Consider the following 24,153-nt stretch of genomic DNA (forward strand, 5'->3'; position numbering starts at 1 on the left):
AATGCCCTTTCCTGACTCCACGGACGTTAATCCGCTATGCAAATTTGTATTTTGTTTTTTTTTTTGCTTTAGCGGGAATCATTTTTGTCTGTTTTGTATGTGTGTTCAGCAGCTCCACCTTCCCTTTGTGCTCTCACGGGCGGTGGCTTTCTGTGACATACACCGTGCTACGGCACCCCCCCCAAATTTTAGAAAATTTTCCTCCCTTTTGACTAAACAAGCTCTGGGTATTCTGGTTTGGTCAAACATGTCAACTTTCGGAGGAAGACGTAAATTTCACGCTACAGCTCATTTTCTCTAAAGAGATTTTGTTGACCGAAAACAGCTTGGCAGTTCTTGAAGTCAGTTTGGCGCTTTCTGCTTGTTGGGCTTTGGACTTTGCTGGTTGAGCTCGTTACAGCTGTCAACGAAGCAAGAAGAACCTTTGGGCCCAGCTGTGACCAAAGGCCGAACGGACACAACTCCAGGTCTCTGCGCGCAGCAGCGTTGGCTGCAACCACTACGAGACCTCTTCGGGCGGCGGACGTGCTGTTGTGTTTCTACCCCCCCCCCCTTTAACTCCCCTTTGTGTTATTTATTCACAAAGGAAAATTGGGTCACTGACCAAGTCAAGAAATGAAAAATGACGGTTCTCTTTGTGTGTTCCCGTCACACCTGTGTCCACTTCGGACCACGTGGGCCCGATCAAGCCGCTACCGTGAACAATCGCCAAGGTCGACAACCTCGCGACGACCATGGGAAGTGAGAAGCTTGGAATGCCCCTCCGAGCCTCAGCGGATTAGTGTGGCAGGGATGTCAAAGGCCATTGTCAGCCAAAACCCCAGCGAAATTCCTTGAACGGAGTGCAGCGGCGACGAAGGCAGGCGAGGCCCAGGAGCTATTGTCCGAGCACCCACCGTGAATGCGGAGGCGACCTGGCGGCGCCGTCACGCTGGCGGATAATTGAAGAATTCTGTGTCCCCGACTCGCGTTCTGGGCAATCGGCGGGGAGGCAAGTTCATTCCCCTGCTGAAAGACTTCAGGAGATTCCTTTCCCCGCGGGGCTGGATGAGTCAGCAATCTTCCCCTCTCTTCGACCCAGCTGCGACAGAGTGGACAAGCTCGCACCTGCCCAGCCGTGGGCGGTAACAAGGAGGTCCCCTTCGGTCCATCCGATTGGACAGTGCTCGTCGACCATTTTTCCCCAGCCAGGGATCTGGGGAAACCGGACGATATTTAACTCGGCCGTGAGTGTGGCCGAGAGAAGCCGGCTAGCTCCAGTCGACTACGGTTGACGAAGACGTTCCCCGTCCCCTGAGAGCCATTCTCAGTCCCGCTCTCTGTAAATAATGTAAATATGTGAATACAGTTTTTTCCTTCACTTCCCCTACTCCCGTCTCCGGCCCACGTCCCTTCCTCCTTCGGCAATGCGGCGGTGATCCTGGATCCGATGCCTGGTGGGACACGCTTCTAGCATCGGCAAAATATATCACTACCGCCAGCTTTGCTTTCGTTCGTCTATTAGGTTCAGCCGGGTTGACCTTCGGACAATTTCTGGCACATAGCCTTAAGTATATAACTGACAGTCTTAAGTATATAGCTGCGGCAAGTGTCCCATGCCATCAAGTAAAATAACATGGCCAAATGTACCCGGACAAAAGACGTCAACCCCAGTTTGTACCGTCATTAATGACATTGCAGTGGGTTTCGCTGATCATCAGTAACCTAAAAAAAATTAGCCTGCCAAGAATTATGGGTCATCAAAGAGGGAAAATTCATACACCCAAGAGAGATCCGTTCGGCGATTACTTCGTTGTGTCAAAGCGTTCCATGAAATTGTCATCTTTAATATCATGCAAGACATGAGTTTTTGGCTTTATGCAATTGGCTTTATGCAATACACATTTATGCAATACCCACAACTGGTTTGAGTATTTTAAGGTGGACTTGTTATGCTCACATTCCGTAAAAATTCCAAAATATCAGCAAAAGTATATTGTCTAATTACCAAGCCAGCAAAAAGAGGCCACTTAACCACTCAATACTCTCCCTTTAAAATTTATACAGGTAATCATGAATGAAGTCGCAAGACACACCGAGAGCGTTCAAAACACATGCGGCCTCATTTAGGACGATTTCTTGAAACTCAGCAAACGACTTTTAGTCGCATTGATCCCCACTGCACAGAAGGCAACTGACGATGAATAAAATTGCCTTCATGTTTCACTTCACCCGTGTTATGTCTGCACTAACGAAGTGTTCACCCCACCAGAGGGGCTTTATGCACCGTGAAGCTCGATTAGGCAACCCGGAAGTCAAGATTTCTATACATATTCCCCATTAGTAACGCTTCACGATGGCGCACTGGTTAGTGCGCTCGGCTGCTGAGCACAAGGACACGTGTTGTGTCCAGGCCGCGATGGTCGCGTTTCGATGGAGGGGAAACGCCAGATACGCACGTACCCTCTTTGCCCAAAACTAACCGAGCAGCCGGGACAGCGTTGCTGCGGTCCCCGGTGCTGGCTCTTGCTCCCCTGATGCGAGTCTAAACTGGCTGACGTAAGCCTCTGCCTGCGCACTCCTTCCTTGAACAATAAGAAGTAAGCGTATAGCTTCTGCGGCGAGCTATTTCGCGCCTTCGTAGCACTGCCATAATGACAGCGAGGGCGCAGGCTTACGTCAGCCAGTTTACACTCGCAGCCGGGGAGCAACGGCTGGCGCCGCAGATCGCAGCGCCGCCATTCGGCTGCAAGCCTGCTCTGGCCGCCGGCGAGGCTGCTCGGTTACTTTGGGCAAAGATGGTACGTAGCGATGTCAGAGCACGTTAAAGAACCCCAGGTGGGCGAAATTAAGTCGGGGGCCTAGCTACTACGGCATTCCACGTAGTCTGTGTCACTATGAGACGTTAAACATATAGCCTTATAGATTGAGGTTTATTTTCTATGCGCCGCTCGTGCGTCTATTGGCCAAACGCGATCGCATGGTGTGTCACTATGAGACGTTAAACATATAGCCTTATAGATTGAGGTTTATTTTCTATGCGCCGCTCGTGCGTCTATTGGCCAAACGCGATCGCATGGTTCCAAATCATTTAGGTATTGCAGAGAAGCCAACATCACCGTTCTGTTTAGAACTCTTTTACTACTTGAAGCGTTTGGTCAACCTGCTGTCAACGTGCTTTATCAAAAACCGCCGCGGTGACTCACTGTCTACGGCGCTAGGCTGCTGACCCGAATGACACGAGATAAATCCCGGCCGCGGCGGTAGAATTTCGATGGAGATGAAATTCTAGAGGCCGTGTACTGTGCGATGTCAGTGCATGTTAAAAAACCCCAGGTGGCTGAAATTTCCGGAGCCGTTCACTGCGGCATTCCTCATATTCTGAGTCTCTTTGGGACGTTCCACCGCATGAACCAAACCAACTGTCCTTTTCCCAATCATGTTACAGGTGACCTGCCCTTAAGGCCTCAGCACAGTGACATGTTAGCTTATGCTTTAATATCGCCTGCGGTCTCCGCCACACACTGCCCTAAAAAACGCTTCATTCTCGAACGCCTGCGCGTCTAGTCGAGACGAAGTAATTCAGAAGAGGCGCACGAAGTATTTAGTGTGCTATGTTGAACAATATTAAAACGCTTGCCAACTGTCTGTCGGAAACCACTGAAAAAAATGATGGCTTATTTTGGTGGGTCTTGGTATATCATGGTAGAGCCATATACACGGAAATACTTATGGTTTTTTAAATTATCTTAAATTCACAGAGAAAATCCGGAGCTCAAGGCTGTATTTAAACTTTGTCGCCCTGGTGGTAGCCAGGGTGCATCGCCTGGAGTGTATGCACGGCACTTTGTGAATATGAGCACAATGCGGGACATCTTTTTTTCACAACAAAACTTCAGATGGCATTTTTCGTTGTCTGTCAAATAGTCAGTGCTTCTTGCACTGTCTAACCTTGCTTTTTTTTCCATTGCACTTTAAAGTGTTTCGATAACACTGCCACCATGCTGACAGTAGCGCTGCTACCGGCAAAATGAGGTTGTGAATTTATGCGATTAGATACCACCAGTTTTACTTTATGATAGATTTTGAAAATAATCTAAGTGCATTAAACAATGCTTTAAGAAAAGCTATGCATCACAGAGTTGATATCCCTCTTATCGCGGCTTCGGAGCCGGGCAGAGTTATCGCGTTTGGAATTTTAGGATTTCCAGACGCCAAATAAAAAACGGAAAACAACGTTCCCGTGTCGAAAAATTGCGTTTTAAACTGTTCTGCCTTTTTTGTCAGCCCTACAGCCGTGTATACCTTAATTTGTGTAAGATGCGTTTCTTAAATAAAAAGTATGGCCAATAAAATTTTCTTCGCATCTTGTTGCTTTGATGCAACTAAGCTAAGCAGCTGCACAGAAGACTGCTTTGTCTTCAACATGAGGGCTGCCGCTTGATTCCTATTATGTTTGTTCTGCTCTGCGCAGTCTAAGCTTTCAACTGCTTGCTTTCTGCTACCAATATACTTTCCCTGCCCATTTTCTCTGTTACTTGCTTTTGCATACTGTTTAAGGCAGAAAGCTGGGCAAGTTGGTGTTTAGATAGAGAGGAGGTGTTTGTGTTTTGTTCTCTCCCTTCGTTCCTGTCGTTTAGTTTCAGTACAACGTCCTCTTTGTGCACCATATCGCTATTACTCCGGGGTGAGCCGAAGCTCCGCATTTCCAAGTGGCCCTTCCCTGCCTGTATCTTTCCCAAATTCCCTCTTATCGCCTCTGCTTTGCACGACAAATATTGGTAAAATATGTGATAATAATATTCCCCACTAAATCTCTTCCTAAAGTAGCTAATGCCTTTAACGCCCCTTTTTGCCCTTGTTCCCCCCAGCAGCAGCAATCAATAGCCGTTTCAGGGCCACCTGCGCAACTCGGAATAGCAGCTACAAGTAACTTCATTGATCCCTAAAGGGTGGCGCCACTATACCGCTCCACCTGGCTAACCGCCAACAATCGTATGCTTCCTGAACGCCCAGTAACAGTGCTAAACCGGGGTAGCGTAGGTAATTCTTCAAAGTGGCAGATAGGGGCCCTCTGTGCATGTGTGTGTGAGTGTGAGGGGGGGGGGGGGGGGCGTTGCTTTTCCTTCTTTATGAACACTGTTGACTGTCATGGATGCTGCTGGGATGGTATTGAGATCATTACGTGCATAATATTGAGTACACAATCTTTGCGAGTGCGCTGCCAGAAGACATTTCGCAAACTTCGAAATCGCATCATCCGCATAGCAATTAAACAAATGTTACGCTGTGCACCGTGCGGCAATCGCACAACATTGCAAGAGAATGTAACGCCAGTGTCTAATACAAGATGCACGACTTGCGATATTTTCGAGGATTAAGAGACATTAGTCGCTAACGCAATCAGATGGCGGGCAATTTTCAAAACTAACTTCATAGCAGGTTCGTGCGACAAAGACCTATGACCAGTTCGAAAGCACACCACCGCGTAGTTTGCGCTGAGCACTACGCAGCTTACTGTTATCAACATTTTGATACAAGGAAGTCTGCAAACATGAGTACAGACGCAGCGAAATCTATGAAAATCATAGATTATCGTGGACTTCCCAAACAGTCGTGGCACTGTTGTCAAAAAAGAGCATTTGCGTAGGAATATAGCGAGATGACCAATAATGCTTCTTTAACAGGGTGCGTGACAGTAATAGGTCCTAAAGAGAGTGTCCACGTGTTTTGTTTACAATTAGACAACGACAACACTGTGCATTGAATCGTTCGAGCTTTAAGGCACCTCTTCTCCCGTTAACCCATTATACAGGTTCTGTTCTGAAAGTAGTAGGACTGGTTTTTTCCTGGGCGAACGGGCGGACGAGAGGTGGTCTGCGCGTGCAGGATCGTTGAAGGGGGATATTGGGAATGCTGGGGAAAATCGGCAGTCGACTCTCGGCCGTTGAAGAGAGGAGGTCGCTTGTACTGTGGACCCCTGTCGAAACGTCTCGTCACGCAGAATCATCGAGCGTTTACTGGATCAGCGATACGAGAGCAAATTTTGAGTAAATCTTGGTAAAACGGGCAAACATACTCACTACATGATTAAGGAGGCATACGGTGACGCTTCCATGGGTAGATCAGATGTTTTTTGAGTGGCACAAGCTTTTCCGAGAAAGTAAGGAAAGAGTGGAGGAAGACGACCGCTCCAGACGCCCTTCGACCAGCAAGACCAACGAAAATGTGTAGCGAGTGAAACATTTACTTAACAGTGATCGTAGAATGAGTATCAGAATGATTGCTGATGACTTGAGCATTCCCCAAACCCAAGTTTTTGAGATCGTGACAGAAAACTTATCCATGAGGAAAGCGTGCGCGAAGTTGGTGCCGGGAGTGTTGTCAGAGGAGGAAAAGGCCAACCGGTGGATCTTCTTCATCATGTGAATGAGGACCCCGATTTTTTGACCAGCACAAGGCGGCAACGCTGCCTCAGCCCCCCTACAGTCTCAACTTGGTCCCGCCAGACTTTTTTCTATTCCCGAGAATAAAATCGACGCTCAAGGGGAAACATCACGGATCGGTAGAGGTGGGTCAACAGGCCGTGACGAGGGAGTTAAAAGCACTCCGGTCCAGGCATTCCTGGAGGCGTACGAAAACTGTGAAACTCATTGGCAGCAGCGTGTAGGTGCGGAATGGTGCTACCTTGAAAAATTGTAATCGTTTGTACTATTCTCTTGAATAAATTTTGTTTAAAAAATGAGTCCTACTACTTTCAGAACAGACCATGTATGTCAGTGCCTTTCTGCGTCCCAGACACTAGCCTCGTCACTGGTCATCCTAAGCAGTATCTGAGCGAATTTAATAAAATCGCTAGATTTTTTTTATTGGTTTTTAGTGTAGTAGGCCCAAATTAGGGCTTAAAATGCATATCATTCATTCACAAAAATTTGCTTAGGCTATCCAAACAAAGGCCGGTACCATAATCATACCAAGTCCGATCCCTAGCAAAAACTTAAATATAAGTTTGTATTGGCAAAATATATCCCTATGTTTGCTGTATAGGTCCCCTGTAAGTCTGATATCAGTTTAAATAGGTTTTACAGATTTCTGCTTTACCTCCTTAATTATATTCATAATTCTGCTCCGCCCTTTGTTCTAGCATTACAAGAAACTAAATTAGGCTAGTAGATAAATAAAGGTAGTTCAGCTGTATTAGATTTAATATTCCAGTAGGTTTTCGTGTTAACAGCAACAAAATTTCGCTACTAGTTTTCTAAGTTTTAACAGCACCAAATGCGGCCAATACTTCTTTTCGAATTCTTTCGTTAGTTTAGTTTATTTCATTATTAGAGGTATAAACAGACTGCCTTTTCCCTATTACTTTAATACAAAACAATTTGACATATTTAACAGGATTGGTGTGAGTCTGCATGAGACACTAAAATCTATGTATCATATACAGGCCAAAGGAAACTTTGTGACGCTACGATTCGAAGTATAGAGACATTAGCCTGAGCGGAAGCAACATGTAAAACTGGTAACAAGAGGAACTCTAACTTATTTGACGTCCGCCATTACTGCAGTCATCAATAAATAGAAAGTTCCAGGTAAATCTGTTCAGTTTTACACAATGCGAAAGGAATATATAGTATTAATTATTTATATAACTTCGTTGACCAGCAACTCAACACCGATACAAGTAGTTACACTCTTCACGGGGGCTGTAGGAGCGCAAGTAAAGGGCGCTTATTCAGTAAGCGCAGAGGTTTGTATGCATGCGTGTTCATATGGGTACCTTATGTTCCCAGAGGATGTCAGTATCCAAAAGGAGGCTTTCATCCCAGGCATTGTGAATGAAAATGCTACACCCAACATCACGAAAATTAATATAATATGTCAGACTTTATATTTCACGCTACTCTTACTCGGTTAATGGCCATTAGTGTCAATAAACAAACAAGCTCTTAGTTTAGTTCCGCTATAGAATCTTCTGTAAGGATGTATTCAACACACCACTTCCCGAGAAACACTGTTCAGCTTGATAAGTTTGAGGGCTTACACATTAAGCATTTACTCACCGTTGGGGTCCAGTGGCTGAAGGTCCCGAGCATTCATCACTGAAATCGGTAACCAGGTTGGAAACAGGTCATGGTACTGTGCAGGTAAGTGTCAGCATTTTAATAAATATGAAATCATGAACACCCGCCTGTAAGAAATTAGCTTATCCCTAAACCCTGCGCCGTTTCAGTCAACAGCAAGTAATAGTGCATAACTGCGTGAGCGTAGCTTTATAGTATCCCCATTGAAGGCACGACACTACAATGAGTAGCGAAAGCGTCAGCTACGGAACTCTTACATAGAAAAAGCACCTATTATAAATTGCTTCCTGGCATTCAAAGTAACCATTTTTAGCAATCTCTCTACTTCTGAGGTCATCATGCTTGCAAACAGACTACAGTCGGCCTAGGCTGTACCGCTAATGCGTACAGTTTTATTTCCTTTTGATATGTGCGAAGCGTTACACAAGGCTATTATCTCTTCCTAATATCGCTGTCGACCTTCCATCGTGGCTCAGTGGTTACGGCGCTCAGCCGCTGAACCGAAAGACGCGGGTTCGATCCCGGCCGTGGCGGCCGAATTTCGAAGGAGGCGAAATTCTAGAGGCCTGTGCACTGTGCGATGTCAGCATGCGTTAAAGAACCCCAGGTGGTCGAAATTTCCGGAGCCCTTCACTAAGGCGTACGTCCCTCATAGCCAGAGTCGCTTTGGGACGTTAAACCCAAATAAACCAAACCAAACCTAATATCACTGTCGAATGTAGCAGGGCCCGTTCTTTTGGTGCCGCTTCTCAGCAGACCCAGCAACCTTTCTCTGCACTCCTCAAAAACTTGTGAAGATTTGCACTTAACCGGCAGAGGGACTCAATACTTCCTGACCCAAAATTATGAAGCAAGACGGCGCCGTGCACTGCTAAGGGAAACAAAAAATCTGTGCTTTCTCAATATGCGGTACAGCACAAGGACAAGCTGCAATCGAAAACAATTTGCAAGGAAATTTCACACGGCAGAGGGAAAAACAAAAAAAAACGGAAACCTCGTTTTCTATTCAAAGCTCGCTTTCATGCAAAGGCCTGACACAGCACTCCAGACCCAGCACCACAACAAAAGCATCAACTTTGCATCGTGCACACATATGACACCTATGAAAAGAGATGTCGCACGGCGTTACACGGGGTATCGCATTTTGAAATATAGTGCCTTTAGTATACCGATGAAATGTGAGATCAATGGCCCTAATTTCGAACGCCAGCGCAGGCGCAAACTTCACCACTTTCATAGATATATTCTAGCTGGCATGCCGCCATTAAGCGAGAGCCATTATTTAGAGGGCGTACATGTACACGAACTTGTCACCTGGACAGTGCAAACTGACTAAGATAAAAATTAGATTTCACAGCGGCGACCCCATTGGGAGAATGCGAAAGCAATGGCGCCTCCACGGCACTCATCGCCTCTCTTTGCCTCTCTTTGTCTTTTTCTTTGTGTTTTTTTTATTTCAAACAAAAATCCATTTACAACGGTAGAGTACGCACAATGTTCTAGGACCCATAGCCAGAGGTTAGTTTCGGGTCCATCACAATAATGTACAATTTAAATGCGGCACGCGAAGACGACACATGCGTTTGTTAATTAATTTAACTACTGAATTAGCGTAATTATCTCAAGATTTAATTAAAGATCGATTTATTTACTCTGATTATACCTTCTTTTATATCAATCAACCATTCTGTTTTTTTAAATTTTGCGCCATGGTTGCTTTCCCGTCCACTTACTATATACCCCTCCAGCCTATTTCACTATGCAATGGTTTTTTCTGATAATTAACTAATTAATCCGTGTCAAACATTTGTCTTCGATTACTTTTCGCTCCTCAAATGCATTTCAATTAATTTCAAACTTTATTTTTACTCGTTTGCCTATTTTTCAAATATTTTGCCATCCGCGGCTGTTTTCCCATCCACTCACTATATCGACGTCCATGCTATTTCGACGTTTTTTCGACATTTTTAGCTCAAATCAATTAACTAATCATCATATCGACATTTTTTTTTTTCGCGCAGCATCCTCACACCATCCTCTATCGATCATAACCATTCGTTTGATGCTACCTCTTCTGAGAACGTCACAACTCCTGCGGACACGTTTTGCGGACACGTTTTCGTGACACTGCCCAGCCGACATAGCCTAGAAATACTTTCTCATTAAAAGCTATTCTCAGTTAAAACCTACGACACCGACATTTGCCCCGTCTTATAATCTACTGTCACTCCTACCACATGGTGTGGACCTGCCCCTCCAACCAGGCTATTCCCCTCCATCCCCAACCCAACCCGGGAGGACTGGGAGGCGACCCTGCTCGGCTGCCACGACTTACGGACCCAACAAGCCTTAGACGGGCGCGCCCGGGCGGCTGCCACCGCCACTGGAATCCCATACTAGGGACCTCCACCTAGTGTTTGTAAGGATCGGTCCCTTAAGGGCTGATCCAAACATGCTTCCTGTCCCTTTTTATTACAAGTTTTCACCACCACCACCACCAAAGCAGTTCAATGAGCTCACCGTCAACGCAGAGGCTCTCTGCTGTGGCGTTGTAGCTGAGACGCACCGTTAGCCATCCGTAGGGAGCCACGCCCGACTGGATCTGGCGGTTCTGCTCCTCCAGGCGGTGCAGGCAGTACAGCTCGATGAGGTCTGCGGTGTCACCCTTGTGCAGTTTGAGCAGCCTGTCCAGGTCCTGATAGGGGAGACTGTGCAGGGATTTCAGGGAGAGCCCCTTGTCCTCGGCGTGGAAGAACTCGAGCAGCACTCCAAGCGAGGAGAACAGGCGCTGGAAGAATCCCAAGCGCTCCTGCGATGATACGGGGAATGCCTGGCATGACACATCTGCTCAACACCAGCTTTAGTATGGATGGATGGATGGATAGGAGCGGCCCCTTTGAAACGGGGTGGTGGCAATTGCCACCATGCTCAGCTTTTCTTTCTTTATTATTCTTTTGTTTACTGTGTTGGCAATTCTCATTAAGATTTGCCATCATCTTTACCTACGGTTTCTAACAATTCTAATCTTATGCCACATCTCTGCTTTTCAGCCACCAATCCTCGAATCGCTTTTCGCTAACTTCCACTGCGGATTTATTTACATGACCATTGTTACCTTTAAACTCTAGAGCCTCAGGAAGAGTGACTGTGCCTGCATCGACATCCGGATGGATACCATCACATTTGATTATGAGGTGTTCAATTGTTTTCACAGATCTACCACACACTGCACATGCGTCATCTTCTTCGTTAAATTTCTTTTTGTAGCTGCGCCTTCTAAGACACCCTGACCTAGCTTCAAAAAGTAGGGCACTGCCTCTTGAGTTATCATAGAAAAATTCTTTCCTTATCTGCCTTTTCCAGTATCGATATAGTTCTACACTATGTTTCTTTCCATTGAATTCATCAAATTTTTAACTTCCGCGTTTTTAACCTCTCGTTTAATGCTCTTTCTTTCTCCGTCCTCATGAACGGCATACTTACTGGTTAGTTTTCTAATTCTTTTCCGCCACTGTGAGTCAACGCTCTTTCTGTATAAATATTTAAATACCTTAGCTGCCCACCTGTTATCGTCCAATTTCCTCAGGTGTTCTTCATATAGCCCTATATATAGCCCCTAGTAGCCCTCACAAGCTAGTGCCATCTGTCGTCCACCTGCAGCAAATACCGCGTCCCTTAATGGGGATATTTTCGCTTGCATAATTGTGAAAAACTAGTACAGTGTGCAGTAGGGCTCTGCCCAAAGATGTTGGGTGATGGCCTACACTTTCTACGCATTGAAAAATCTTATTTTTAAAATGTTTCCAGCCGTTGCATCGATAGTTCTTGTGGCAACAGGAAAGATGGTTTGGTTTGGTTTATGGGGTTTAGCGTCCCAAAGCGACTCAGGCTAAGAGAGACGCCGTAGTGAAGGGCTCCGGAAATTTCGACCACCTGGGGTTCTTTAATGTGCCCTGACACCGCACAGTACACGGGCCTCTAGAATTTCTCCCCCAAAGAAATTCTAGCCGCCGCGGCCGGGATCGAACCCGCGTCTTTCGGGTCAGCAGCCGAGCGCCGTAACCACTGAGCATCCGCGGCGGGGCACTAGTACATTGTGCAGTAGGGCTCTTTCCAAAGATGTTGGGTGATGGCCTACACTTTCTACGCATTGCAATATCTTGTTTTTAAAATGTTTCCAGCCATTGCATCAGATAGTTCTGGTGGCAACAGGAAAGAAGTGGGCAATACAAAATATTTGAAATTCTCGGGCTAATAAGGAGTGTTCGGCTTCAAGCGACATGTAAGGGCCGACACACGAACTAAAAGTGCGTGTCCAGTTTGCCGATAGTTGCCAGTCAATGTTTACAAGGGGGACAGACATCCACTAGGCGCTCGTAGATTGCCAGATGTGGATTAAAATGTAGAGCGTACGTGGGTTCATTGTTCAGCGCGGATGTTTTAGCGTATAACTTGCTTGCACTTACGACGCATATTTATTAATGCACACTGAAGTTTTGAATGCCTGCCGTTTCTAAAATGCAGCCGCAATAACTGCCGGCTGTCGTTGAGGCTTGTAACTGAAAACACGATGCCGTAAGGAATAGTGGAATACACTGATGCAACTAAATTTACGACATATGTCAGATAAGGGCCTTGGAATGTGCTTATTACAATAAAATTTTTAGTCAACCTCGTAGTCGACAGTCGCGCATAGTCACTCAGCTGTTTTCGCTTTAAAATAGCCAACCTTTAAGACAATCAACGCTCTTGGCTTCATTGCATTTGGCGTTTTCACCCGCCGCGGTGGCTCAGTGGTTTTGGCGCTCGGCTACTGACCGCGAAAGACGCGGGTTCGATCCCGGCCACGACGGCTGAATTTCGCTGAAGGCGAGATTCTAAAGGCCCGTGTGCTGTGTGATGTCAGTGGACGTAAAAGAACCCCAGGTGGTCGAAATTTTCGGAGCCCTTCACTACGGCGTCCCTCATAGTCTGAGCTGCTTTGGGACGTTAAACCCAATAAACCAAGCATTTTCCATTTAACGCCTCGCCGCCTTGGTTTAGTTTTTAGTTTTTGAGGAAAGGAAATGACGTATCTGTCTCACACCTCGTTGGACACCTGAAACACGCCTGTAAGGGAAAGGATAAAAGAGGGAGTGTGAGAAGAAAGAGAGAAAGAGGTGCCGCAGTGGAGGGCTCCGTAATAATTTCGACCACCTGAGGAACTTTAAAGTGCACTGACATCACACAGCACTCGGATGCATTTTGCGTTTTGCCACGGCCGGTTTCACCACGCGGTCGCCACGACCGGGTTCGAAACCGGGAACTCCGGCTCAGTAGTCAAGCGGCTTTCCCTTTTCGCCGCTTTTCCTGTTCGTGCAGCGTGCTGTGATCAGCGTTTCTCGCTGGTTTTGCTTTTTGGCGGAAGCGCTAATAGCGCCAAGAATTTGAAATTGAAGAAAAAATTACAGAAACAACATATGAAGCAGACAATTTATAACACGCAACGCGAAGGACACCGGAGCGCTCAAATCCGTTAAGCGCTCGTCTACCGAGTCGGAGTACCCGGGTTCGAACCCGACCGCGATGGCCGCGTTTCGATGGAAGCGAAACGCCATAGGCGCCCGTGTGCTGTGCGATGTCAGTGCACGTTAAAGATCCCCAGGTGGTCGAAATTATTCCAGAGACCTCCACTACGGCACCTCTTTCTCTCTCTCTTTCTTCTTTCATTCCTACCTTCCTCCCTTCCCTTACAGCGCCGTTCAGGTGTCCACCGAGATAGGTGACACAGATAGTGCTCCATTTCCTTTCCTCAAAAACCAATTTACCAACGTATACTTTTTCTAGTTGCGGCGGCGATGTTGAAATTTCGCTCTTGGCTAAAATGTGAAGAAGGTCCTTTCTTCTGAATGTCATTCGGACAGAGATTTTCGGAATGTTTCAGAAAGTTGTTCACAGTTCGGCTTCGTGTTTGGCTATTGGTTAGCCGCTCTCTCCGGCCGATGTTGTCCTGAGTTGTCCGAGACTAGGAGCTAAATTCCTTTCAACTTTAAAATAAGTTACTGACAACATGGAAGCTGCGACCAATTTTAAGTCATCTAAAGAATTTTCTTACACTCTACCTGAGGTTTTGCCTCGAATATGCAAGGAATTGGCTAAATGAGCGGCAACTGTGTGTATGCTCATGCTCGTGAGATTAATCTTCCAAAGCTGTCTAATACTTACATGGCTTAGATGCCAATGATACTAGGCGTGAAACAAGCTTCGAGGTATTAATAAATCAAAACAACACGAACTATCTCTAACCTGTGGTATTAGATCACACGAGAACGTAATAACAACAAATTAACTGCACAACGATCTACCAGGCCCCTTCTATTTTCTTGTCGGTATATGCGTCTCCGCTGTTTTCACTGAAAGATCAAGTACCGTATTTTCCGGTGTGTAAGACGCACCCTTGTATAAGACGCACCCCCCATATATGCAGGCTGTCATTGAAAAAGTTATTATATAAGACGCACCCGTGTATAAGACGCATCCCATTTTACCCAGTTAGGCTAGTGAGGCTTAATTAAACATGCTTGTGCGACCATTGCAAAATGCACCTTACCTGTGAGAAGTTCTTAAGCACCGCTAAGTGATCGAAAAAGGCAACACTCACGCCGTACCCGCCCACGTTTTAGCAAAAAAAGAAAAAAAGAACGAAGGAACTCTCCTTATGTCCATAAGAACATTTTATATTAGCTTAAAACCTTCGAAATCTTGATCTCAAGATGTGCTATCAAAAAGCACGCCCATTTCTGGAGGCGACCCAGCTGAAACATTTTCTTCGCACTACGCACGTACTACGTACACGGAGCAAAGTTGCAAAGGGTGACAGAAAGAAACGCCGGCTTGTCTTGACAATGGCGAGAAACGCGATTGTCACCATCTTTTGGCATTTCACATTACTTTTGCTTGGGGCCTCCGAAACGGTCGCGGGTTTAAGATTCCGGAAGTCGTCATCACCATCATTTAATAATAAAGTTGCTCTCGGTGGTCCCCGTATTGAAGTATTAACCGTGTTAAAACCCCGTTATTGGTAGTGATGTTTTTTCGGTGAAAAAAGCTTGAACATGGACCTGAGTAATTTCTGAACTCGCAAAAAAAAATCAAAAAAGTCGCATATAAGACGCACCCTTGTATAGGACGCACCAGCAAGATTTTTGAAAAAAAGGCGCGTCTTATATACCGGAAAATACGGTATACTCCAGGGAAACATGAGTTCGTACCCCAAGGTTGTTCCTGGCGGTTAGCATGATCTCCTGCAAGACGACCCTCCAGACGGCTTCCAGTATTCGGTAGAAGTTCACTTTCATCAGAGATTCATACAGGGTCCGCAGGTTGTTGTCCAGGTAGTCTATCAGGGGACCAAGTGCCTGCAGGAATGGGAGCCATCATCGATATGTAAAGTTTGATTCATGCAAAATTAACGGAGGTTTCTCGTTTCTACAAGGGCGACGTTTAAGAGCGTTTTATGTATAACCAACCAGTGAAAAATACGTGGAATATAAAAATGCGAAACACTGGTGTCGCAACATTCAAGAAAGGATGAAATCATAACTTGTCGGTAACGAATTTCAAATGAACAAAATAACTATAAGCAACTTACTACTGCCCGTTTTCTTGCACTCATGAAAGTTTTGTTTCGGTACAGCTGTTCCTTCTAATTAATAAGTAACATGTAAAACAGGCCAGTACATTCCGAGATAAAAATTCAGAGAAACGCTAGCAGACCAATCTGTTAACGCATTACCTTATTTTTCGTCAAATTTCCATGCCCAATTATGAGAGAAACTCGAAACTAAGACTACATAGTCCATGTGTAATAAAAGCATACGACACTATACGGACTGGAACTTACGGCCAAATAACACAAAAAGATTTGCAGCAGTGTTAGCTCCATTTCATTAACACGTAAGAAACCGCGAAAGTGCTGGACACAGGGTAATTATCATGTCATTCAAACATGACTGAAGAGAGTAAATTACCACATTATAGATGCAACCCTGAGAGTGACTCCAGTTGCGTCTCTTTGCGATTGTTATTGTAGCATTTGACACTTATTTTCGCGAATTCTTTTTTTCCTACGCATGCCAGCTATAACATCGGAATAGGTATGCAAAAATCTTTGGGAAAATGCCAGCCTTACACTGTCAGCATCCAGTCTTTCTGGTGCCCATGCCAGGTGGAAGAGAAACTTTTTAATCTCAGGTCGCATCTGAAATGTGAGAGAGAGGAAATGCAGTGAGATGAGAGCATGTGTTCGAAAAAGCATACATTCCTTGCACAAATACCAGTTTAATAAATCAGAAAACGTGCACTACATTTTGATGGCCCGCCTTGTAGGTGCCTTGCATAGCAATTGTTTCGCAAATTTTTTTTTAAGTTTTCACGAGCGTCTCTCCACTTAGATAGTTGTTCATAAAAACCTAAAAGGAAAAGAATCCTCGCGATCTATGCGAGTTTCTTAACGAACGCTTCATTCACCACCGCAAGTTGGTAAGCGTGAATTTTGAATTCGAGTTTGTTAGCTCCTGGCCGAAAGCACAATTTTTGATTCAGGCTATTATAGATCCGAAGCAATTTTTTTTAAATGTGAAATCTAGTATTTTTACATTAAAAAAGCAGCTGGTATGGTAAAATTTGTGAATTTCTTGTAGGCACTTTTCAAGGTTCGCTTATGGAAGGAGGGGGGCAATTACTAGCTAAGCCACATAAGTATTCCACACTTCTAGGCCTTTCGACCTTAGATGGACAACCTCAGAGCAGCTGTTGTGTCTGCACAACCGGATGAAAAATTATCGTGCATATTTTTCTTGGCGGGACGATGATGTGAAGAGACCGAAGACAGCTGCACGATTCAGGCTTGATGAGCACTGTATTTTACACCTCTGATGACCAAATGTTTCGGGGAATCCCCCAAGGTGGAGTAGATTTGTAATAAGGGAGTTAATTACTTATTGACGTCCACCCAAGCGCAGCCATACAGCTGCAAAGGAAAGCTATACAGCTTTCTCAGAAACTTCGCAGTTAAAGAGAAACTCGTCCTGGTCCGGGGTTCGAACCCGGGACCACCACTTCACAGGAGCAGTCGCTCTACCAACTGACCTAACCGGGACGGCAAGTGTATGGTAGGGCGAGAGCGAATTGATCAATAACTCGAAGTGGGAACAGTGTTGACCAAATGTTTAGGGGAATCCCCCAAGGTGGAGTAGATTTGTAATAAGGGAGTTAATTACTCATTGACGTCCACCCAAGCCCAGCCATACGGCTGCAAAGGAAAGCTATACAGCTTTCTCAAAAACTTCGCAGTTAAAGAGAAACTCGTCTTGGTCCGGTGTTCGAACCCGGGACCACCGCTTCACCGGAGCAGTCGCTCTACCAACTGAGCTAACCGGGACGGCAAGTGTATGGTAGGCGAGAGCGAATTGATCAATAACTCGAAGTGGGAACAGTGTTGACCAAATGTTTAGGGGAATCCCCCACGGTGGAGTAGATTCTGAGTATTCTCTGAGTATTCTGGTGATGCTCCACCTTCTCTGAGAGTCCAGCGATGATGGTGAGTATCTTGTGGACGACGTCCTCGTCAGCGTTGTGCAGCAGTGCCTGGAATGCGGCGCGGCATTTGTCGGCGGCGCGGTCGCCCTCTGCTTGCTCTATGGCGGCGATGATTGGCTCCAGCTCCAGCTCGTTGTGCAGCGGCTTGAGAGCGCGCCGCACGTACTCCATGTTGTTGATCATGATGCACACCTGAGAAGAAAGCACCGTAGCTGAGGCGCACGTTCGCGATCTCTACACCAGTCGAATATCGTCGCGAAGGCGGTAATTTTTATTGCGAAAGCAACACTACGCTAGGTTTTGAGCCTTCAGCGTGGTCCCGGCGGTAGTCACGTTTAACCCTTAGACGGCCTCCAGTTTGATGACGCGTGGAGGCGCTCGCGTCTGTGACGTCATACCGAGGTGAAATCTGAGCTACCAAGTCGGTTCGTCGGCGCGGTCCCAGCGGTAGCCACGGAGCACCGCAGATCCCAGTTAGTAAGAGAGGGGACTGCGTTCATTTTGAGGAAAGGAAAGGCGTCTTAACAACTCCGTGGTTTAGTGGACACCTCAATAACACTTTAAGCTAATTCCAGCCTTCATTGATGCGCTCTGACGTAGACAGCATTGTAGACTGCGTTGATTTGGAGGAAAGGAAAGGCGCCTTACCAACTCGGTGGTTTAGCGGACACAATAGCACTTTAAGCTAATTCCAGTGTTCCGTGCAGCACTCAGGCTTTCGCCTGTCACTTCTTAAGTCGCTAGAGTTGCTCGTAATTTGCTTTCGCAACCTTCCGAGCTTAACCAAGCTAAGCCTCTGCCAATTTTTTTGTGCAGCATTAATCCCTGCGTTCTTTTTTCTCTACGATTCCCCAGTTGCCTTTAACACCTTATTTCTCTCACGGTACTGTAGACAAATGAATGATCCAATTATTATCACCACTGGGAGGATGCAGCCAAAATGGGCACTGCTACAGAGATGTAATTTATGTGGAAGCAGTTATAAAAGGGGGCGCGAAAGCAAATTAAAAAAGAGAAACGAGTGTGCTGCGTCTTACTTACGGATTGCCCACAGAAACAAAACATGCGATTCGTTTAAATCACACAATCTTTTCAATCTGGATATTTACGGGCGACATACACATCTAGAGAGAATGAAAACGAAATACTGATCAGGGGACGCGTTTTCTAACGTTTCACTTCGTTTCCACTTGATTTGGTCGTGACGTTGCGATCGTGAAGAAAACAATAGGATGTGAGGAAAAAGAGGGATAACCGCAGGTACGGCCGGTCTGGCCAAGTGACGGAGACCATAGTCATCTAGTTCTTCGCTCAATAATCTCAGTTTCTTTATCAAGATTGAATTTGACCCGTTGAAGTCATCGGTCCACGGTGCAGCATCTACGGGCGGCGGGTTAATGGCATGTAAGTTACAGGCATGTTTTTTTTTTTTTCCCCACGGCCGACGTGACGTAATCCCGTCAAGGTTTACGTCACCAGGAGACACGACCAATGGCAGCGGATCAAATGAAGCGAAAAGAACTTAATCGTTACGCAGACACCGCATGACTATTAATGTGAAGGCATTCCTAGGCTATGCCCGCGGGGTCGTGTCCGCAAAACGTGTCCGCAGCATTTGTGATGCAGCAGATGATTAGTTAATTAATTACATCCAAAAATGTCGAAAAAACAACAAAATCGCGCGGACCTTGATATAGTCAGTGGACGGGAAAACATCAGTGGACGGAAAAACAATAGGCAAAAGAGTCAAAATAAGGTTTGAAATGAATTGAAATGCATTTGACGAGTGATAATTAACCGAACAAAAAGTTTCAGGCTGGACGGCGTTATAGTAAGTGGAAAGCAACCATGGCGCCAAATTTGAAAAACCAAAATGGTTGATTGAGAGATAACATATAAATACCAGCGCAAAACAGCAGGACACACGACGAAGAACGAGGGCACACAAGCGCTGACTTCCAACTGACGTTTAATGGGTGAAAAGGGGCTTAAATACTGGTTAATGGGTGGCTTTTTCACCCATTAAACGTCATTTGGAAGTCAGCGCTTGTGTGCCCTCGTTCCTCGTCGTGTGTCCTGCTGTTTTGCGCTGGTATTTATATGTTATGGATCACCAACTAGCCCGCACCCTTACCCTACTGATTGAGATAAACGAAGGTATAATCAGAGTAAATTAATCGGTCTTTAATCAAAGCATAAGATAATTACGCTAATTCAGTAGATAAATTAATTATGAAACAAAAATAAAATGATAGAGGCAAAGAGAGGCGACGAGTGTCGAGGAGGCATCAGTGCTCTCACATTCTCTGAATGTGGATCGCCGCATTGATCCCTAATTTTTCTGGATTTTCATACCTCCTCAGAAACATCAAACTGCCCATCTTCGTCGTAGTACCCGGCATTCTGAAGCTTCTGCTGGCAGAGGTTGGCGTAGAAAATGGCCCCATCACACACGGCCTGAAACAAAGCATGCGGTCGTGCACTTTTTCCTCACTTCTGCAGTAACATGCATCGCCATACTGGCGCGAGATAATAGTGCACTGCATTACAAGTAGAACTATAGATACATAGCACCTCATTTATCTTCAGTTCAGATACTCTGCCATCTGCAGAGTATCTGATACTATAGCTCGATGCACATACAAATTTAGCGATGGCACTTGGCGACGAGGGGCGTTACTGAAACAAAGCCTGCCAAAAACGATGAAAACGTCGTCTGGAAGTATAACAGATATATTTCGGTAACATTATATACAGTAAAGAGCTAGGAGTGAAATTAAAAGCTGTTGCCATGATTTACACCAACTTACATCATTTTCCAATCTTTGTTTTTAAGCCGCCGCGGTGGCTCAGTGGCTATGGTGCTCGGCTGCTGGCCCGAAAGACGCGGGTTTGATCCCGGCCGCGGCGGCTGAATTTCTTTGGAGGAAAAATTCTAGAGGCCCGCGTACTGTGCGATGTCAGTGCACGTTAAAGAACCCCAGGTGGTCGAAATTTCCGTAGCCCTCCACTACGGCGTCTCTCATAGCCTTAGTCGCTTTGGGACGTTAAACCCCATAAACCAACCAACCAACCAATCTTTGTTTTACTGAAACGAGCGCTTTCAAAGCGCAATTGCAAAGGCAGAGCTTGTACTTGCCGCTTCTTTCTTCCCTCATATTCGTTGCACGTGGCAATGACCTATAATCTTGAAATCTGATCGGAGCGGCATTAAGGTCACTTTCAGCCAGTTAATAAGCTAACTTCTAAGAGGGCTTCATTCACCACCTAAAGAACTTGGTCATATCTAGAAACACAGCGTTTGGGCACATCACCTTCAATAACGCACTTGCTGGCACTCCTGCAATTTTTAATGATATGGGATTCAGTTTTTAATTATATAGGACTTATAGTAGCGAGAATAAAATAAATTAATGCACAAATAACCGCACTTGCTACGTTGGTAAAAGCCTACCTCCAGAATTTTGAAGACGAAAGGGTACGACCCCCTCAGATCCGGCCATGCAAGCTGCCTCCAGAACTGTTTGATCTAAAAAAAAAGAAAGAAACGACAGATATAGCCCACTAGTGCACGAATGCAACACAGTGATATGCTGGAAGGTCTTCGTTTTTTGCAGTTCATCAGCTGTGAGTCAATGAAGGAGTAGTCTTTCATTGATTTTTTTCTAGAGCAGTTTTCTAAACAGGCCGAAATGTTTCCATCAATTCTTGTGTAGCGATGTTTTAGCAGCCTTTCTTTGGCCCCGCAACCCATTTTCAACGGCGCTCATTACATTTTGCTGTAGATGAGGCAGCCAGGTTGTTTTAGCCCAGCGCTGCCATACTAGGCTATACGTACACCGGACCGACCGGGTGTCTTCTGCGCATATGCAATGACCATAGGGCGTTAAAAGAGTAGAAAACTGAGCTAGTTGGTTCATACTTCTGGGTGGATACAGCATGAACATCAAAACGCAGACGCAGAAAAAAACACACAGAACGTCGACGAAGCTGACTGTGAACTAAAAATTTATTGAGAAACCCGCACTTTTTGTTTCCTTGTCAAATTATCTTGCTTTCCTCTCCCGTGGGGTTCATTCAAGAAAGAAATTTCTTTTCTTGATAGAGCTATTGACGGCGCACTAACGCACTGCTGTCCTGTTTCTCGTATCGCCCATGCTTCAAGGATTTCACGTGTTACTTAGTCTGCATACCTTTCCATGACTTGCACTTCATGCAACTTGGGCTCGCACTTGCGCGCTTTTTCTTTCTTTTTGCCTTTGACAAGGAAGCAACAACAATATAAGAAAATAATATAATTTGACAAGGAAACAAAAAGTGCCGGTTTTCCAATAAATTTTTAGTTGACAGTCAGCTTCGTCCACGTTCCGTGCGTTTCCTTCTGCGTCCGCGTTTTGTTGTTCTGGCTGTACCCACCCAGAAGGACCATAGAGCGACTCGCACCTGCCGCAACGCGTGCGCAGCTGACACCCAGTTAGTACTGCAGAAGTGAACTCTAGAACGTTGCCTTCGTGCTCACTAAAACTCACTACTAAGTTCTGGCAGGGATGCAGCCGTGTCGCCTGTATCAACCAATGTCGCCTTTATGTTAGTATATTACATTTGTGCGCTCCTTTTTATCATTACTTTTTTCTTTACAGTGTACTTACAGTGTTCAATGCTTCCTTGTCTGATATTAGTGTCTAATCTTCCTCCGACTTAGACACTTGTATTCACTTTTTTTTTTTCACATAAAAGAACTGCGTTCAGTGTACATACCTTTCTTATCAATTTTTTAACAAGTGTATGCTTTTGGTGTGTGCAAGTTGTACATTATTTTTACCGTTTTTTTTCTTTTTTTTATTCTACGAGCAGTACATTCCATACTTTATCATATATATCTGTTTTGTGTTTGTTTTGTTTCACTCATTTTTGTTTGTTTTTCAATGTAATATGTGTCGGGCTGTCGGCGTGTACTGCTGCTGCTTTGTAGAGGACGAGGACTCGTCAAGCTGCTATCGCAGGTTTTTGCCTCGCCTCCCCCATCTTTGATGGAAATAAATGGAAATGGCGACCGTTTCCCGCAGTTCTACTGCATTCATATTGCGCTGTGTTCTTCCTCAGGTCGCTAATTCTTCAGTTGAAGCTCTCTCTGTTACCTTCATACTACGCAGAAAGTGTTAACATATCGACACCACAAAGGGAGTCTCATGATACTCACTTGACCGAAGCACGTTGTTGTGTCGACAGCCGACGTGCTGTGCTGGACGTACGAGTCGATGCATTTGATCTGTGCGAGTCAAGAGGGAGAGTGTTAACACTAACCAAAAACTGAAATGCACTCAACGCAGGTGTCGAGTCAGATACAATCGGGCGCATACTTCCCAACTCGCTCTCTCACTCCAGCAGCAACATACAACGGAAAACACAACGACTTCCCAGAGAAAGACAAAGTGTAGGCATGCCACAGTGCTTTGTAGGCTGTACAGGCAGCACGGTACAGTGCGGGCAGAGACTGTTCAAAGACACGCAGTGTTTCACAGACGAAAGTGATTATTATGGGCTACAACGAACTGCTATAAACGGAGTGTGAAAACCAAAGAGTAATTTTCACCCACGAACAAACACAATTTGTCAATCAACTGGCCTAACCACACAGAGTAACGTGCTGATCCACGAAATATGTTATGTAGATTGATGGCGTTTTTAACGATTTCTGAAACCATTTTAAACATCAAAGAAAACCCCTAGGGGCTTATTAAAGGCTACGGTTTTGTAAAGTGCATACTACAGTTTCTTTTCTTTTTTATATAGAGAATAACTGAAACTTTAATTTGTTTCTTTGAGATGGTTCTGTTTCCAAGCTTCTACCTAAGATTCAGGCCGTCGGTTACTGAGGCAACATAACAAAGGGGGACACAGACAGGAGCGTGACCGCTAGCAAAGCTAGCTTGGTCCAGCGTTACTGGGGTGTCACATAGTACTGAGTAGTGTTCGCTTGTCAGGTGAGAGTCAGTTTACAGCAGGGCAGATAGTGCCCACGTTCTAACTCTTCATCATGCGATTTATGCTGAATTAGTTAATTGTGGCTTCTATGGTCTGGTGCTTTAAATTTACTACAAAGAAGTTCCTGAACGTAATGAAAGAGTACACCATGTGCAAAGCTTCTTGTGCGCTCTTTCACGGCCGTGCCACATTAGTGCTGCTAAAGACTCGGTTGATGACAAGACCAAAGCCTGAGCAAATTTGACAAAAATATTTCCGTTCATCAGTGTTTATCAGAAAAAAAAACTGTAGTACAAGTACGGCAACAGGTCTAGCGCTAGGTATGCTTCTTCCAGACGTTCTAACGTCATACGGCACCATTTTTATATGTCGTTCAATAGATTTAGAACTGTACACTAATACAAATCACCTAAGCGTTGACAAAATCTTTTAAACAATTCGGACCGATTTTCACTCTTTTTCCTGCGAATGCGTTCACTCTATGCCGTATATAAAAATTTAGTTAGACCTCTCCCAGCCATTCCTA

At 45.3% G+C, this 24,153-nt stretch overlaps 1 protein-coding gene across 10 annotated transcripts in view; it reads right to left on the minus strand.

Annotated features, from left to right (window-relative positions):
* LOC149348194 (BAI1-associated protein 3-like) overlaps positions 1-24,153 on the minus strand; it is a 397,925-nt gene that overhangs the window by 25,072 nt on the left and 348,700 nt on the right. For all 10 annotated transcript variants that reach the window (XM_089587980.1, XM_089587976.1, XM_089587979.1 and 7 more), the window contains 8 exons: positions 22,843-22,911; positions 21,097-21,171; positions 19,998-20,099; positions 17,619-17,834; positions 16,234-16,302; positions 15,314-15,460; positions 10,584-10,872; positions 8,043-8,081 (listed from right to left, as the gene is read on the minus strand). In XM_089587980.1, the coding sequence (XP_089444106.1) occupies positions 8,043-8,081; positions 10,584-10,872; positions 15,314-15,460; positions 16,234-16,302; positions 17,619-17,834; positions 19,998-20,099; positions 21,097-21,171; positions 22,843-22,911 (1,006 nt within the window). The remainder of the gene's footprint in view (positions 1-8,042; positions 8,082-10,583; positions 10,873-15,313; positions 15,461-16,233; positions 16,303-17,618; positions 17,835-19,997; positions 20,100-21,096; positions 21,172-22,842; positions 22,912-24,153) is intronic.

This window comes from Amblyomma mixtum, chromosome 4 (genome assembly GCF_055824585.1).
Source record: "Amblyomma mixtum isolate Tamu chromosome 4, ASM5582458v1, whole genome shotgun sequence".
In the NCBI taxonomy this organism is placed as follows: Eukaryota; Metazoa; Arthropoda; class Arachnida; order Ixodida; family Ixodidae; genus Amblyomma; species Amblyomma mixtum.